The sequence below is a fragment of the Bufo gargarizans genome, chromosome 8 (genome assembly GCF_014858855.1).
Source record: "Bufo gargarizans isolate SCDJY-AF-19 chromosome 8, ASM1485885v1, whole genome shotgun sequence".
NCBI lineage: Eukaryota > Metazoa > Chordata > Amphibia > Anura > Bufonidae > Bufo > Bufo gargarizans.
The window spans coordinates 107,402,227-107,418,473 of record NC_058087.1 but is presented as its reverse complement, the minus strand read 5'-3'; the positions used below and the strand labels follow the sequence as shown (position 1 = coordinate 107,418,473).

General features: G+C 43.6%; 1 protein-coding gene across 1 annotated transcript in view; it reads right to left on the bottom strand.

Moving 5' to 3' along the window:
* Window positions 1-302: 302 nt before the first annotated feature.
* Window positions 303-16,247, bottom strand: part of SLC40A1 (solute carrier family 40 member 1) — a 299,923-nt gene continuing 283,978 nt past the window's right edge. Inside the window, exon 8 of the mRNA XM_044304309.1 lies at window positions 303-1,438. Coding sequence (XP_044160244.1) covers window positions 1,122-1,438 — 317 coding nt within the window. The 3' untranslated portion in view covers window positions 303-1,121. The remainder of the gene's footprint in view (window positions 1,439-16,247) is intronic.

Genomic DNA, 16,247 nt, shown 5'->3' with positions numbered 1-16,247 from the left:
TCAGTGTGGAGTGTATTTACCACACTGCACAGTGACAACTACACTATAAGTCTGTACAATGTACAACTTTTATTAAGGAAAAAAAAAGATTTTAGCCCCCAAATCTGTTGCACTGAGGTGGATGGCCAGGGGTCATCCTACCTTGTCTCAGTGGCAGAAGATCATTAACACTATTGTCCGACACAAAAAATATTGTGTATAAGAATAAAAGTGCCTTGGTGAAATTTGGCAAGCTCATTTGCATATAATAAAAGTTAAATCACACGAAAACGGGGGTACACTTCAATAAAAGAAATGCAGAGTTAAAAAAATTCAGGTGACATTCACATAAATAATGTCAGCCTGTTTATTAGCGAAAATTGGGGTGACAGAAACCCTTTAAATGCAGTACATCAAAATATGTATGACAATGTTTACACCTGCAGTGATATAAATGAAGATAAAACTATTTCATAACCTCCATTTTAGTGTCACATAACCATGATTCAGACACTTTTTGCAATATGATTATACGTGATAAAACAATGGTCATTATTTCTATGTAAATTTTAAACAAATGCAAACTTTGGTTTTCATATTCATTGATTTAATTATGAAATCATTATACAAATAAAAACCTTTACTGTGAGACTGAAATCATAGTATCTAGAAAATGCTTAGTATAAATGTTAAGAAGGTTCACACCAAGTTTTTGCAATGGTCTACTTGGGGGTTTATGGAATGTGCCCCCTACCATTAATTTTTTGCATAAAGTTACATTGAAAATCAGTTAATTTTGTTAGTTTTTTATCACAGCAAATTTAGACTGATATATTATTAATAAAGCATTCTTTTGGAATGTGTTTGGCCAGAATACATCTATTGGCCTGTGAAAAAGTTAAAGAAAATGTTGGGAACATTTACTGATATCCCAAACATAGTGCTACAATTAATTGTGATGCTAGCCTTTGGAGCATTTGAGAAAGAAATAAGCCAAATCAACATAGTTGAGGATCTCTACCACAATATTTGATGTGTTTTTTTTATATTTCCCAAGTATGTTTAATAAAACAAGCACTAACACATCTAGAGAACACATGCACAACATAATATGATAAATGGTTACTGAACTTATTGCCCTTTTAAACAGAAGAATTTCCGCATTGCTGATCACTTGCCACTGTTTTCAGCTCTGAAGAAGAGCAAGAAAATAACAGCATTTCAACATTTTTGTAAGCAAATCGAAAATACATTATGTGGCCCATGACAACAAATGACACCGAAATAAGAACTAGCAAGCCAAAGGCTTCTGGGTTGGGTCCCAAAATCACCATGATGAAATGTAGAAGATCCAGAAGATAATTCATAGAGTTCTGGACACCATTTATAATGCCTCTTTCAGACTCGATGACATTTTCTTGAAGAAGCTGGGTTACTGTCAGATCAAAGGACCAAAGACCTACAAAAAAAACATAATACATATTTTATTAAATCATGAGTGTTTAAAAATTTATCTTGTATCAAGTAACATTTTCTTTTGATATATACATTTTTTTATTGTACCCTCACATTTGGTATAGAATAGAATAAAAAATGAGTATTTTTGATTATAAAAAATATATTTTTATTAATAACACGAAAACAAGAACAAGAGGGATCTTTTGTACTGATAGGAATTCAAATATCTTAAAAATGTTTTAAAAAGTATGCTATATGGTCACAGATAGAGGATTATCCTTTCTCTGGTGATAGCTTGAATTGATGCAATATATATCTTGATGATGATGTAGGTTATCCTTTATCAGGATGCAGCCTGATTTGCAGTGATATATTATAAGGTGCTGGTATAGGCTGAATATATAAAGTTCTATGTGCTGGCTGAGTACATATATATGTTGCGTATGAACTGAGTATACAAAGTGCTATATGCAAGCTGAGTACATAAAATTGCTACGTGCAAGCTGGGTACACAAAAATAGGCTGCATGAACAAGCTGAATATATAAGGATTGTTGGTTCAGGTATACAAAAGTACATAAAAGTGCTATGTGCAAGCTAGGTACATGAAAGTGCTATGTGCAAGCTGAGTACACAGGAATTGTTGATTCAAGTATACAAAAAAAATGGTTGATTCGGATACACAGAAAAGGATCTAAAAACAAGCTCAATAGAGAATTTGTTAATTCAGGTGTTTATACCTGGCTCATGCCCAAAATAGTATAATTCTCATGCCTTACCATAGTAAGGCATGATAATTATACTATTTTGGGCATGAGCCAGGTACCCAGAATGTCAGATTTTGACTAAATCTTTGGTGTCAGGATAATATAATTTAAATTGAAATTTCAGCCTGCATATATGTTAAAAAGAGAGAGATAAGATACGTTACTGATCCAAGCCACTTTGTTGTCTGCTGTATCCTGCAAGAACCTTTGCGGCATCCCACGTGGTCACTCGCTTTATCACGTGGTGTCCCACATGACTTGGGCCGGGCGATACATCACTAGTTTCGAGATGTGATTCGTCCTCCTCTGTGGATTCTGAAGCTGGGGAAAATGCTGTTATTTTGTATTGCCTGGTTTGCAGGTAGTTCAGCAATGAACTGCAAAAGTTTGTAGTAATCCCGGCTTCGGAGCGTATTTCTGCTCCTTCCTCAGTGGTTAGTAGTTTTATACTGGAAACAAGTGAGGGTTTTTAAACGGTTTTCTTCAAGGGGGTGTTGCCTAGACTAATTTGGATCATTCCCAAATTCTGGACTGGATTGTTTATTTTAAGGTACACTGAAGCCAGTGATAGTGGTCATACTTTCTTGGAGATCACCATCATTGAGCATAAAGTATATTATAAATATAGCATCAGGGATGGGTGACCAAATACAAGATATAAAGATGATGTAAAGGGGGGTATGAGAAGAAATATACAGATAAAAATATATCAAAAAAATATATATTGAAAACATGTATAGGTATATATGAAAAAAAGGATAAAATGTTTCAAATGGTAAAAAATAATATCAATAACTCAATCAATTAGCTGAGTAGAAGTTGGGGCATAGTCCACAGGCAGTTAGCATAATATGTTTATTTTGCCTCAAGGATATGTTCTATTTGGAAAATGTCGTGAGGCAGGGACTTGTATACTAAAGATAAGATTTGAGGTAAAGAGCCCGTAGAAACCATCGATGTGGTTTGTATGCGGTTTCAGTGCGTTTGTTGTACTTTTGTCTTTATCATTATATTCTAGATATCTTCCTTTATTATCAATGAATCTTGCCTTTTTATATGGTTCAGATCTCCATATTTTGTTTATTATGTTTGTGAAGTGGTTGGTGGTGTATGTGTACGGAGGACCATATGCATCATATATCCTTTTTGATTCTGCTCTTGACATATTGTCTATATGATTCCCTCCTCTCCATGGTTTGTTGATTCTTTCAAGGGCTGTGAATATTAGTGATGAAGGGTCACTGTTTTCCGCATCGGAAAACTGGTGCCAGTGTTTATAAAGAGTTTATGGCTGTTTTTCATCACAGGTTTTTGATACGTGCTGCACGTTAATCGGTTGTTATTTACTTTGATAAGTAGGTCTAAAAATGTTATATGTTTTAGTTGTGTTTATTGAAAACTGTAGATTTACATACAAACCGCATCGATGGTTTCTACAGGCTCTTTACCTCAAATGATTTCTGTCACAATCTTCAGTATATAAGTCCCTGCATCATGACATTTTCCAAATATAACATATCCTTGAGGTAAAATAAACATATTATGCCAACTACCTGCGTACTAGGACCCAACCCCTACTCAGCTATTGATCCATTTTTATTTTTACCATTTGAAACATTTTATCCTTTTTTTCATATACAGGTCTTTCTAAAAAAATTAGCATATAATGATAAAGTTCATTATTTTCTGTAATGTACTGATAAACATTAGACTTTCATATATTTTAGATTCATTACACACCAACTGAAGTAGTGCAAGCCTTTTATTGTTTTAATATTGATGATTTTGGCATACAGCTCATGAAAAACCCCAAAATCCTATCTAAAAAAATTAGCATATCATGAAAAGGTTCTCTAAACAATCTATTAACCTAATCATCTGAATCAACTAATTAACTCTAAACACCTGCAAAAGATTCCTGAGGCTTTTAAAAACTCCCAGCCTGGTTCATTACTCAAAACCGCAATCATGGGTAAGACTGCCGACCTGACTGCTGTCCAGAAGGCCATCATTGACACCCTCAAGCAAGAGGGTAAGACACAAAGAAATTTCTGAACGAATAGGCTGTTCCCAGAGTGCTGTATCAAGGCACCTCAGTGGGAAGTCTGTGGGAAGGAAAAAGTGTGGCAGAAAACGCTGCACAACGAGAAGAGGTGACCGGACCCTGAGGAAGATTGTGGAGAAGGACCGATTCCAGACCTTGGGGGACCTGCAGAAGCAGTGGACTGAGTCTGGAGTAGAAACATCCAGAGCCACCGTGTACAGGCGTGTGCAGGAAATGGGCTACAGGTGCCGCATTCCCCAGGTCAAGCCACTTTTGAACCAGAAACAGCGGCAGAAGTGCCTGACCTGGGCTACAGAGAAGCAGCACTGGACTGTTGCTCAGTGGTCCAAAGTACTTTTTTCGGATGAAAGCAAATTTTGCATGTCATTCGTAAATCAAGGTGCCAGAGTCTGGAGGAATACTGGGGAGAGGGAAATGCCAAAATGCCTGAAGTCCAGTGTCAAGTACCCACAGTCAGTGATGGTCTGGGGTGCCATGTCAGCTGCTGGTGTTGGTCCACTGTGTTTTATCAAGGGCAGGGCCAATGCAGCTAGCTATCAGGAGATTTTGGAGCACTTCATGCTTCCATCTGCTGAAAAGCTTTGTGGAGATGAAGATTTCATTTTTCAGCACGACCTGGCACCTGCTCACAGTGCCAAAACCACTGGTAAATGGTTTACTGACCAGGGTATTACTGTGCTCAATTGGCCTGCCAACTCTCCTGACCTGAACCCCATAGAGAATCTGTGGGATATTGGGAAGAGAAAGTTGAGAGACGCAAGACCCAACACTCTGGATGAGCTTAAGGCCGCTATCGAAGCATCCTGGGCCTCCATAACACCTCAGCAGTGCCACAGGCTGATTGCCTCCATGCCACGCCGCATTGAAGCAGTCATTTCTGCAAAAGGATTCCCGACCAAGTATTGAGTGCATAACTGAACATAATTATTTGAAGGTTGACTTTTTTTGTATTAAAAACACTTTTCTTTTATTGGTCGGATGAAATATGCTAATTTTTTGAGATAGGAAATTTGGGTTTTCATGAGCTGTATGCCAAAATCATCAATATTAAAACAATAAAAGGCTTGAACTTCTTCAGTTGTGTGTAATGAATCTAAAATATATGAAAGTCTAATGTTTATCAGTACATTACAGAAAATAATGAACTTTATCATAATATGCAAATTTTTTTAGAAGGACCTGTATACCTATACATGTTTTCAATATATATTTTTTTATATATTTTTTATCTATATATTTCTTCTCATACCCCCCTTTACATCATCTTTATATCTTGTATTTGGTCACCCATCCCTGATGCTATATTTATAATATACTTTATACTCAATGATGGTGATCTCCAAGAAAGTATGACCACTATCACTGGCTTCAGTGTACCTTAAAATAAACAATCCAGTCCAGAATTTGGGAATGATCCAAATCAGTCTAGGCAACACCCCCTTGAAGAAAACCGTTTAAAAACCCTCACTTGTTTCCAGTATAAAACTACTAACCACTGAGGAAGGAGCAGAAATACGCTCCAAAGCCGGGATTACTACAAACTTTTGCAGTTCATTGCTAAACTACCTGCAAACCACGCAATACAAAATAACAGCATTTTCCCCAGCTTCAGAATCCACAAAGGAGGACGAATCACATCTCGGAACTAGTGATGTATCGCCCGGCCCAAGTCATGTGGGACACCACGTGATAAAGCGAGTGACCACGTGGGATGCCGCAAAGGTCCTTGCAGGATAAAGCAGACAACAAAGTGGCGTGGAGCAGTAACGTATCTTATCTCTCTCTTTTTAACATATATGCAGGCTGAAATTTCAATTTAAATTATATTATCCTGACACCAAAGATTTAGTCAAAATCTGACATTCTGGGTACCTGGCTCATGCCCAAAATAGTATAATTCTCATGCCTTACCATATATAAACACCTGAATTAACAAATTCTCTATTGAGCTTGTTTTTAGATCCTTTTCTGTGTACCCGAATCAACCATTTTTTTTGTATACTTGAACCAACAATTCCTGTGTACTCAGCCTACTTATATAACCTATCTCTGTGTACTCAGCTTACAAATAGCACTTTCATGTACCTAGCTTGCACATAGCACTTTTATGTACTTTTGTATACCTGAACCAACAATCCTTATATATTCAGCTTGTTCATGCAGCCTATTTTTGTGTACCCAGCTTGCACGTAGCAATTTTATGTACTCAGCTTGTATATAGCACTTTGTATACTCAGTTCATACGCAACATATATATGTACTCAGCCAGCACATAGAACTTTATATATTCAGCCTATACCAGCACCTTATAATATATCACTGCAAATCAGGCTGCATCCTGATAAAGGATAACCTACATCATCATCAAGATATATATTGAATCAATTCAAGCTATCACCAGAGAAAGGATAATCCTCTATCTGTGACCATATAGCATACTTTTTAATACATTTTTAAGATATTTGAATTCCTATCAGTACAAAAGATCCTTCTTGTTCTTGTTTTCGTGTTATTAATAAAAATATATTTTTTATAATCAAAAATACTAATTTTTCATTCCATTCTATACCAAATGTGAGTGTGCCATCACATTTTTATATATCAAATTCTTGATATGGTCTGTGGGTGGACCGGTGACAGAGCACCTCTATCCATAATACAAAATTGGTGAGCCAATGAACAAATATATTTCGATTTAACATTTTCTTTTACATCTGCTAAAACACCAATTGCTATAAGTAAATAAATATAAATAATGAGGTTAAAAGGGAGCACAACGTAAGGACATAGGCTTTTGTGAAAGCGCTATATTAATAAGAAACATTTATACTTTGGGGCACATTTATTATTAAAACCAGTGTTTAGACGCTGGTCTTAATAAAGGTCCATAGCTAGAGGTGGATCCGTCGAACTTATGAAGAGGTGCATCCAGTGCCAGTTCTAAATGCTCCCGAGCTGTCTTACATTTATACCATTTTCTACGCCTAAAACAGGCGTAGAAAATGATGAATGAGGTTGGCCTGCCAGCTTGTCCTCTTCCACATCCACGCGACTTCAACAATTTTAGACCTAGCATGAGCGGGGAAAAGTCACAGCGCAACTAACCATAATTTAGGAGTATTTCAGATTAATAAATGACCCCCTTTAACTACTGATTGGCTGCATATACAGTACAGGCGAAAAGTTTGGACACACCTTATCATTCAAAGAGTTTTCTTTATTTTCATGACTACAGATTCACACTGAAGGCATCAAAACTATGAATTAACACATGTGGAATTATATACATAACAAAAAAGTGTGAAACAACTGAAAATATAGCATATTCTAGGTTCTTCAAAGTAGCCACATTTTGCTTTGATTACTGCTTTGCACACTCTAGGCATTCTCTTGATGAGCTTCAAGAGGTAGTCACCTGAAATGGTCTTCCAACAGTCTTGAAGGAGTTCCCAGAGATGCTTAGCACTTGTTGGCCCTTTTGCCTTCACTCTGCGGTCCAGCTCACCCCAAACCATCTTGATTGGGTTCAGGTCCGGTGACTGTGGAGGCCAGGTCATCTGGCGCAGCACCCCATCACTCTCCTTCATGGTGAAATAGCCCTTACACAGCCTGGAGGTGTGTTTGGGGTCATTGTCCTGTTGAAAAATAAATGATGGTCCAACTAAACGCAAAGCGGATGGAGTAGCATGCCACTGCAAGATGCTGTGGTAGCCATGCTGGTTTAGTATGCCTTCAATTTTGAATAAATCCCCAACAGTGTAACCAGCAAAGCACCCCCACACCATCACACCTCCTCCTCCATGCTTCACGGTGGGAACCAGGCATGTAGAGTCCATCCGTTCACCTTTTCTGCGTCGCACAAAGACACGGTGGTTGGAACCAAAGATCTCAAATTTGGACTCAGACCAAAGCACAGATTTCCACTGGTCTAATGTCCATTCCTTGTGTTCTTTAGCCTAAACAAGTCTCTTCTGCTTAAGCAGTGGTTTCCTAGCAGATAATCTACCATGAAGGCCTGATTCACACAGTCTCCTCTTAACCGTTGTTCTAGAGATGTGTCTGCTGCTAGAACTCTGTGTGGCATGGACCTGGTCTCTAATCTGAGCTGCTGTTAACCTGCGATTTCTGAGGCTGGTGACTCGGATGAACTTATCATCCGCAGCAGAGGTGACTCCTGGTCTTCCTTTCCTGGGGTGGTCCGCATGTGAGCCAGTTTCTTTGTAGCGCTTGATGGTTTTTGTGACTGCACTAGGGGACACTTTCAAAGTTTTCCCAATTTTTCAGACTGACTGACCTTCATTTTTTTAAAGTAATGATGGCCACTTGTTTTTCTTTACTTAGCTGCTTTTTTCTTGCCATAATACAAATTCTAACAGTCTATTCAGTAGGACTATCAGCTGTGTATCCACCTGACTGCTCCACAACGCAACTGATGGTCCCAACCCCATTTATAAGGCAAGAAATCCCACTTATTAAACCTGACAGGGCACACCTGTGAAGTGAAAACCATTTCAGGTGACTACCTCTTGAAGGTCATCAAGAGAATGCCAAGAGTGTGCAAAGCAGTAATCAAAGCAAAGGGTGGCTACTTTGAAGAACCTAGAATATGACATATTTTCAGTTGTTTCACACTTTTTTGTTATGTATATAATTCCACATGTGTAAATTCATAGTTTTGATGCCTTAAGTGTGAATCTATAATTTTCATAGTCATGAAAATAAAGAAAACTCTTTGAATGAGAAGGTGTGTCCAAACTTTTGGTCTGTACTGTATATGGTTCCCACCGAAACACAGTGATGTTTTAGCAAGACAGCATTGACCTAACATTCTGACTTTGGTCAGTATTGTTAACTTAAATATATGATGTATGGGGGATAATATTGTTCCAAGTTTTGCTCCAGCTTAGTCTATTTTACTGCAGAATTGAAGAATGTAAGAAGGTTGTAATTAGAGTTGAGCGAACACCTGGATGTTCGGGTTCGAGAAGTTCGGCCGAACATCCCGGAAATGTTCGGGTTCGGGATCCGAACCCGATCCGAACTTCGTCCCGAACCCGAACCCCATTGAAGTCAATGGGGACCCGAACTTTTCGGCACTAAAAAGGCTGTAAAACAGCCCAGGAAAGAGCTAGAGGGCTGCAAAAGGCAGCAACATGTAGGTAAATCCCCTGCAAACAAATGTGGATAGGGAAATGAATTAAAATAAAAATTAAATAAATAAAAATTAACCAAAATCAATTGGAGAGAGGTTCCATAGCAGAGAATCTGGCTTCCCGTCACCCACCACTGGAACAGTCCATTCTCAGATATTTAGGCCCCGGCACCCAGGCAGAGGAGAGAGGTCCCGTAACAGAGAATCTGTCTTCATGTCAGCAGAGAATTAGTCTGCATGTCATAGCAGAGAATGAGGCTTCACGTCAGCCACCACTGCAACAGTCCATTGGCATATATTTAGGCCCAGCACCCAGGCAGAGGAGGGAGGTCCCGTAACAGAGAATCTGTCTTCATGTCAGCAGAGAATTAGTCTGCATGTCATAGCAGAGAATGAGGCTTCACGTCAGCCACCACTGCAACAGTCCATTGGCATATATTTAGGCCCAGCACACACACAGGCAGAGGAGAGAGGTCCCGTAACAGAGAATCTGGCTTCATGTCAGCAGAGAATCAGTCTGCATGTCATAGCAGAGAATGAGGCTTCACGTCAGCCACCACTGCAACAGTCCATTGGCATATATTTAGGCCCAGCACACACACAGGCAGAGGAGAGAGGTCCCGTAACAGAGAATCTGTCTTCATGTCAGCAGAGAATCAGTCTGCATGTCATAGCAGAGAATGAGGCTTCACGTCAGCCACCACTGCAACAGTCCATTGGCATATATTTAGGCCCAGCACCCAGGCAGAGGAGGGAGGTCCCGTAACAGAGAATCTGTCTTCATGTCAGCAGAGAATTAGTCTGCATGTCATAGCAGAGAATGAGGCTTCACGTCAGCCACCACTGCAACAGTCCATTGGCATATATTTAGGCCCAGCACCCAGGCAGAGGAGGGAGGTCCCGTAACAGAGAATCTGTCTTCATGTCAGCAGAGAATTAGTCTGCATGTCATAGCAGAGAATGAGGCTTCACGTCAGCCACCACTGCAACAGTCCATTGGCATATATTTAGGCCCAGCACACACACAGGCAGAGGAGAGAGGTCCCGTAACAGAGAATCTGGCTTCATGTCAGCAGAGAATCAGTCTGCATGTCATAGCAGAGAATGAGGCTTCACGTCAGCCACCACTGCAACAGTCCATTGGCATATATTTAGGCCCAGCACCCAGGCAGAGGAGGGAGGTCCCGTAACAGAGAATCTGTCTTCATGTCAGCAGAGAATTAGTCTGCATGTCATAGCAGAGAATGAGGCTTCACGTCAGCCACCACTGCAACAGTCCATTGGCATATATTTAGGCCCAGCACCCAGGCAGAGGAGGGAGGTCCCGTAACAGAGAATCTGTCTTCATGTCAGCAGAGAATTAGTCTGCATGTCATAGCAGAGAATGAGGCTTCACGTCAGCCACCACTGCAACAGTCCATTGGCATATATTTAGGCCCAGCACACACACAGGCAGAGGAGAGAGGTCCCGTAACAGAGAATCTGGCTTCATGTCAGCAGAGAATCAGTCTGCATGTCATAGCAGAGAATGAGGCTTCACGTCAGCCACCACTGCAACAGTCCATTGGCATATATTTAGGCCCAGCACACACACAGGCAGAGGAGAGAGGTCCCGTAACAGAGGATCTGGCTTCATGTCAGCAGAGAATCAGTCTGCATGTCATAGCAGAGAATCAGGCTTCACGTCAGCCACCACTGCAACAGTCCATTGTCATAAATTTAGGCCCAGCACCCAGGCAGAGGAGAGAGGTCCCGTAACAGACAATTTGGCTTCATGTCAGCAGAGAATTAGTCTGCATGTCATAGCAGAGAATGAGGCTTCACGTCAGCCACCACTGCAACAGTCCATTGGCATATATTTAGGCCTAGCACACAGGCAGAGGAGAGAGGTCTCGTAACAGACAATCTGGCTTCATGTCAGCAGAGAATCAGTCTGCATGTCATAGCAGAGAATGAGGCTTCACGTCACCCACCACTGCAACAGTCCATTGGCATATATTTAGGCCTAGCACACAGGCAGAGCAGAGAGGTCCCGTAACAGACAATCTGGCTTCATGACAGCAGAGAATCAGTCTGCATGTCATAGCAGAGAATGAGGCTTCACGTCACCCACCACTGCAACAGTCCATTGGCATATATTTAGGCCTAGCACACAGGCAGAGCAGAGAGGTCCCGTAACAGACGATCTGGCTTCATGTCAGCAGAGAATCAGTCTGCATGTCATAGCAGAGAATGAGGCTTCACGTCACCCACCACTGCAACAGTCCATTGGCATATATTTAGGCCTAGCACACAGGCAGAGCAGAGAGGTCCCGTAACAGACAATCTGGCTTCATGTCAGCAGAGAATCAGTCTGCATGTCATAGCAGAGAATCAGGCTTCACGTCAGCCACCACTGCAACAGTCCATTGTCATAAATTTAGGCCCAGCACCCAGGCAGAGGAGAGAGGTCCCGTAACAGACAATCTGGCTTCATGTCAGCAGAGAATTAGTCTGCATGTCATAGCAGAGAATCAGGCTTCATGTCAGCCACCACTGCAACAGTCCATTGGCATATATTTAGGCCTAGCACACAGGCAGAGGAGAGGTTCATTCAACTTTGGGTAGCCTCGCAATATAATGGTAAAATGAAAATAAAAATAGGATTGAATGAGGAAGTGCCCTGGAGTCCAATAATATATGGTTATGGGGAGGTAGTTAATGTCTAATCTGGACAAGGGACGGACAGGTCCTGTGGGATCCATGCCTGGTTCATTTTTATGAACGTCAGCTTGTCCACATTGGCTGTAGACAGGCGGCTGCGTTTGTCTGTAATGACGCCCCCTGCCGTGCTGAATACACGTTCAGACAAAACGCTGGCTGCCGGGCAGGCCAGCACCTCCAAGGCATAAAAGGCTAGCTCTGGCCACGTGGACAATTTAGAGACCCAGAAGTTGAATGGGGCCGAACCATCAGTCAGTACGTGGAGGGGTGTGCACACGTACTGTTCCACCATGTTAGTGAAATGTTGCCTCCTGCTAACACGTTGCGTATCAGGTGGTGGTGCAGTTAGCTGTGGCGTGTTGACAAAAGTTTTCCACATCTCTGCCATGCTAACCCTGCCCTCAGAGGAGCTGGCCGTGACACAGCTGCCTTGGCGACCTCTTGCTCCTCCTCTGCCTTGGCCTTGGGCTTCCACTTGTTCCCCTGTGACATTTGGGAATGCTCTCAGTAGCGCGTCTACCAACGTGCGCTTGTACTCGCGCATCTTCCTATCACGCTCCAGTGCAGGAAGTAAGGTGGGCACATTGTCTTTGTAGCGTGGATCCAGCAGGGTGGCAACCCAGTAGTCCGCACAGGTTAAAATGTGGGCAACTCTGCTGTCGTTGCGCAGGCACTGCAGCATGTAGTCGCTCATGTGTGCCAGGCTGCCCAGGGGTAAGGACAAGCTGTCCTCTGTGGGAGGCGTATCGTCATCGTCCTGCCTTTCCCCCCAGCCACGCACCAGTGATGGACCCGAGCTGCGTTGGGTGCCACCCCGCTGTGACCATGCTTCATCCTCATCCTCCTCCACCTCCTCCTCATCCTCGTCCTCCTCGTCCTCCAGTAGTGGGCCCTGGCTGGCCACATTTGTACCTGGCCTCTGCTGTTGCCAAAAACCTCCCTCTGAGTCACTTCGAAGAGACTGGCCTGAAAGTGCTAAAAATGACCCCTCTTCCTCCTCCTCCTCCTCCTCCTGGGCCACCTCCTCTTCCATCATCGCCCTAAGTGTTTTCTCAAGGAGACATAGAAGTGGTATTGTAACGCTGATAACGGTGTCATCGCCACTGGCCATGTTGGTGGAGTACTCGAAACAGCGCAACAGGGCACACAGGTCTCGCATGGAGGCCCAGTCATTGGTGGTGAAGTGGTGCTGTTCTGTAGTGCGACTGACCCGTGCGTGCTGCAGCTGAAACTCCACTATGGCCTGCTGCTGCTCGCACAGTCTGTCCAGCATGTGCAAGGTGGAGTTCCACCTGGTGGGCACGTCGCATATGAGGCGGTGAGCGGGAAGGCCGAAGTTACGCTGTAGCGCAGACAGGCGAGCAGCAGCAGGATGTGAACGCCGGAAGCGCGAACAGACGGCCCGCACTTTATGCAGCAGCTCTGACATGTCGGGGTAGTTGTGAATGAACTTCTGCACCACCAAATTCAGCACATGCGCCAAGCAAGGGATGTGCGTCAAATTGGCTAGTCCCAGAGCTGCAACGAGATTTCGCCCATTATCACACACCACCAGGCCGGGCTTGAGGCTCACCGGCAGCAACCACTCGTCGGTCTGTTGTTCAATACCCCGCCACAACTCCTGTGCGGTGTGGGGCCTGTCCCCCAAACATATGAGTTTCAGAATGGCCTGCTGACGTTTACCCCGGGCTGTGCTGAAGTTGGTGGTGAAGGTGTGTGGCTGACTGGATGAGCAGGTGGAAGAAGAGGAGGAGGAAGCCGAGAAGGAGGAGGTGGCAACAGGAGGCAAAGAATGTTGCCCTGCGATCCTTGGCGGCGGAAGGACGTGCGCCAAACAGCTCTCCGCCTGGGGCCCAGCTGCCACTACATTTACCCAGTGTGCAGTTAGGGAGATATAGCGTCCCTGGCCGTGCTTACTGGTCCACGTATCTGTGGTTAGGTGGACCTTGCTACAGATGGCGTTGCGCAGTGCACACTTGATTTTATCGGATACTTGGTTGTGCAGGGAAGGCACGGCTCTCTTGGAGAAGTAGTGCCGGCTGGGAACAACATACTGTGGGACAGCAAGCGACATGAGCTGTTTGAAGCTGTCTGTGTCCACCAGCCTAAATGACAGCATTTCATAGGCCAGTAGTTTAGAAATGCTGGCATTCAGGGCCAGGGATCGAGGGTGGCTAGGTGGGAATTTACGCTTTCTATCAAATGTTTGTGAGATGGAGAGCTGAACGCTGGCGTGTGACATGGTTGAGACGCTTGGTGACGGAGGTGGTGGTGGTGGTGTTGGTGGTACATCCCCTGTTTGCTGGGCGGCAGGTGCCAACGTTCCTCCAGAGGCGGAGGAAGAGGCCGAGGCGGCAGCAGCAGAATAGGCCGAGGCGGCAGCAGCAGAAGAGGTAGCAGGGGGAGCCTGAGTGACTTCCTTGGTTTTAAGGTGTTTACTCCACTGCAGTTCATGCTTTGCATGCAGGTGCCTGGTCATGCAGGTTGTGCTCAGGTTCAGAACGTTAATGCCTCGCTTCAGGCTCTGATGGCACAGCGTGCAAACCACTCGGGTCTTGTCGTCAGCACATTGTTTGAAGAAGTGCCATGCCAGGGAACTCCTTGAAGCTGCCTTTGGGGTGCTCGGTCCCAGATGGCGGCGGTCAGTAGCAGGCGGAGTCTCTTGGCGGCGGGTGTTCTGCTTTTGCCCACTGCTCCCTCTTTTGCTACGCTGTTGGCTCGGTCTCACCACTGCCTCTTCCTCCGAACTGTGAAAGTCAGTGGCACGACCTTCATTCCATGTGGGGTCTAGGACCTCATCGTCCCCTGCATCGTCTTCCACCCAGTCTTGATCCCTGACCTCCTGTTCAGTCTGCACACTGCAGAAAGACGCAGCAGTTGGCACCTGTGTTTCGTCATCATCAGAGACATGCTGAGGTGGTATTCCCATGTCCTCATCATCAGGAAACATAAGTGGTTGTGCGTCAGTGCATTCTATGTCTTTCACCGCTGGGGAAGGGCTAGGTGGATGCCCTTGGGAAACCCTGCCAGCGGAGTCTTCAAACAGCATAAGAGACTGCTGCATAACTTGAGGCTGAGACAGTTTCCCTGGTATGCATGGGGGTGATGTGACAGACTGATGGGGTTGGTTTTCAGGCGCCATCTGTGCGCTTTCTGCAGAAGACTGGGTGGGAGATAATGTGAACGTGCTGGATCCACTGTCGGCCACCCAATTGACTAATGCCTGTACCTGCTCAGGCCTTACCATCCTTAGAACGGCATTGGGCCCCACCATATATCGCTGTAAATTCTGGCGGCTACTGGGACCTGAGGTAGTTGGTACACTAGGACGTGTGGATGTGGCAGAACGGCCACGTCCTCTCCCAGCACCAGAGGGTCCACTAACACCACCACGACCATTTGTATTCAAATTCAGCGGGATATAAATTTGAGGCCTAGTATTTAGGCGCTGGGTGACCGGTATGGATTTAGTGACAGAATTAGACTTGGAAATGCACAGAAGCGTGTGTGTGTGAAGTTATTCTGAATGACCCAATGTGCACCTTGAATATTATATACCCTTTTAGGGATAGATTTCAAATAGCTCTGATATAGCAGAAACCACTAAATTATGAAATTGCTAAATTGGGAATTGTACTTCAACCCAGAACAAAAAATGTGCTTTGACGGACACTAAATATCTTGCCCAGCAACAACAGTACAACGGTGGGTAACGAGAGATTTAGAGGGAATTAAATTTGAGGCCTAGTATTTAGGCGCTGGGTCACCGGTATGGATTTAGTGACAGAATTAGACTTGGAAATACACAGTAGCGGGTGTGTGTGAAGTTATTCTGAATGACCCTATGTGCACCTTCAATATTATATACCCTTTTAGGGATAGATTTCAAATAGCTCTGATATAGCAGAAACCACTAAATTATGAAATTGCTAAATTGGGAATTGTACTTCAACCCAGAACAAAAAATGTGCTTTGACGGACACTAAATATCTTGCCCAGCAACAACAGTACAGCGGTGGGTAACGAGAGATTTAGAGGGAATTAAATTTGAGGCCTAGTATTTAGGCGCTGGGTCACCGGTATGGATTTAGTGACAGAATTAGACTTGGAAATGCACAGAAGCG